This window comes from Rhinopithecus bieti, unplaced genomic scaffold (genome assembly GCF_001698545.2).
Source record: "Rhinopithecus bieti isolate Rb0 unplaced genomic scaffold, ASM169854v2 scaffold_1918, whole genome shotgun sequence".
In the NCBI taxonomy this organism is placed as follows: Eukaryota; Metazoa; Chordata; class Mammalia; order Primates; family Cercopithecidae; genus Rhinopithecus; species Rhinopithecus bieti.
The window spans coordinates 2,306,970-2,309,530 of NW_016803680.1; the positions used below are offsets into that span (position 1 = coordinate 2,306,970).

General features: G+C 49.7%; 1 protein-coding gene across 5 annotated transcripts in view; it reads left to right on the forward strand.

Annotated features, from left to right (window-relative positions):
- The window catches only part of VWA3A (von Willebrand factor A domain containing 3A), an 83,029-nt gene extending 80,843 nt beyond the window's left edge, over positions 1–2,186 (forward strand). For all 5 annotated transcript variants that reach the window (XM_017850267.1, XM_017850273.1, XM_017850281.1 and 2 more), the window contains 3 exons: positions 935–1,032; positions 1,214–1,279; positions 1,395–2,186. In XM_017850267.1, the coding sequence (XP_017705756.1) occupies positions 935–1,032; positions 1,214–1,265 (150 nt within the window). In that variant the 3' untranslated portion in view covers positions 1,266–1,279; positions 1,395–2,186. The remainder of the gene's footprint in view (positions 1–934; positions 1,033–1,213; positions 1,280–1,394) is intronic.
- The last annotated feature ends 375 nt before the right edge of the window (positions 2,187–2,561 follow it).

A 2,561-nucleotide genomic window follows, 5' to 3' on the forward strand; every position in this document is an offset into this window, starting at 1 on the left:
TTTTTTTTTTTTTTTTTTTTTTTGAGAAGAAGTCTTACTGTGTCATCAGGCTGGATCTTACTGTGTCATCAGGCTGGAGTGCAGTGGCACGATCTCAGCTCACTTCAGCCTCTGCCTCCTGGGTTCAAGTGATTCTCATGTCTCAGCCTCCCGAGTAGCTAGGATTACAGGTGCCTGCCACCACACCCAGCTAATTTTTATATTTTTACTGGAGATGAGGTTTCATCATATTGGCCAGGCTGGTCTCAAACTCCTGACCTCAAGTGATCTGCCCACCTCAGCCACCCAAAGTGCTAGGATTGGTAAGATGTATTTTTAAGGCTAGGTGGTGAAATTTTATTAGTTAACATTTTTTTAAAAAGCATGCCTCAGCCAGGTGTGGTAGCAGATGCCTGTGGTCCTAGCTACTTGGGAGGCTGAAGTGGGAGGATAGCTTGAGCCCAGGAGTTTGAGGCTACAGTGAGCCATGATCATTCCACTGCCCTCCAGCCAGGACAACAGAGCAAGGCTCTGTCTAAAATCAACCAGATAAAAAGCATACCCGTGAATCTATTTTACTAGAAGAAATGCAAAAAATGACTGAACAGATTTTACTGAATAGCGGTGAGATAAGGAACCTGTGCCATTTCTGTTCCACTGGCCCAGAGTGGGGCCACCTTCACTCAATTTCTGACACTATCTTGCTTTGCCACCGTCCCCTCCCTACACTGACTCTCACACGTCGTATTTCAAAGTATCCCCTTTGCAGAATGACTGTCCTGATAGGTAGTGAGCTTCCTGTTCCTGGAGATATACAAGCGGAGGCTCACAAGATTTCCTGCACTGGATGGAAGGCAGAACGTGATTAACTCTAAAATGCTTTTTTTGAGATTTTGGATTTTCAGCTCCCATCTGTTTAATGGATCAAACTTCACACTCACTTCCCCTTTTCAAGGATCCCACGCTGCCACCATTTGAAGGAGATGATTTAAGGAGGCTGGCCCAGGAGATCACCAAGGCCAGAAGCTTCCTCTGGCAGGCCCAGTCCTTCAGGTATGCCCTTCACGCAGCCTTTCCCGCCTGCCATTTGGCTACTGCCCATGGAGACCCCGGACCCCATCCAGAAGGGCCGCACCCATCATGGTACCCTTGCTCCAAGGGTTCCTGCCCTGCTTCTCCCAGCCAGCCCACTGGGCACCAGGGAGACCATCTTTCTTCATCTCGTGCCCACCAGATCCCAACTCCAGAAGAAAAATGATGCAGAATCAAAGGTCACTCTTTCCTAGAGAAGTGTTCTCAGGTAAGGGGAGGGGCTAGACCCCACACTGCCTGAGTGTGCACTAAGCACCAAGTGGCATGCTCTATTTTGTGGTCAATAATAACTTTGGTTAAAAAATAATGATTCCTCTAAACAGAAATGTCATCCTGCAAAGGACCACTCACTGACCAAATCTCGGCCCCGGGGGCAGGATGGGGTGGAATGCTGTGACCCGCAGGGAACACGATTCCTGGTACCAGGACTCCCTGGAAGCTGAGGAAGGAAAGGCTCTGTCTTTTGTGTGAGGGTCCATTCCTGGGTCTAATCTAACTCTCAAGCCCTGTCCCGCACCACACCCTACTCTCCAGCCACTAGACTGTCCCTCTCTGGGAAGCCCTAAACCAACCCCCTGCCTGAACGGGGCTTCTTGCCTCCTCTGCCCGGAGACTCCTGCTCACCCATGAAGGCACAGCTCAAATGACATCAGCTCCCTGGGACCCACCTAGAGCCAGGGGCCTCCAGTCTTTCTCTGGCAGCATCCTGACCACGCAGAACTCTCGCACTCGGCACTCCATGTCACGCCACCTTGCTCGCTGATCTAGCTCTTCTCCTTGACTGTGAGCTCCCTTGGGATGAGACCGCTGTCCCAGGGTCTGCAGGTCCCCAGAAGCTGCCACATGGGAGACGCATGGTGAACAGTGAGCAGGTGGCTGAGCTGTGGGAGCCTAGCTCTGGAAAGCAGTAGATGGGGTGGTCTCCAGCCTGGTCCATAACAGGCTAATGCAGAGTCACAGTCAGCCCATCCTGGAGGAAGAAGAAACAAGTGAGCCTCACCACCACCCTCCATCCCTGCCCAACCAAACTGAAGTGAAGGCTGCTCATCCGGGGTCATTTTCCAAAATTAAAAACAATTACTTTTATTCCACTAATAGGATCAACATGACTTTAACTGTTTGAAATGATCATTGGCGTGTGTGTGTGCTTGTAAGTTTTTAGTGACAACCTTTATTAAAAGACTCATACCATACTATATAAAGGATTTCAATAAGAAAAGAAAAAATTCCAATTTTTTTTTTTTTGAAATGGAGTCTCGCTCTGTTGCCCAGGTTGGAGTGTAGTAGCACAATCTCAGCTCACTGCAACCTCCGCCTCCCAGGTTCAAGCGATTCTCCTGCCTCAGCCTCCTGAGCAGCTGGAACTACAGGGGCCTGCCACCACGTCCGGCTAATTTTTGTATTTTTAGTAGAGACGGGGTTTCACTATGTTGGCCAGGTTGGTCTTGAACTCCTGATCTCAGGGGATCTGCCCGCCTTGGTCTCCCAAA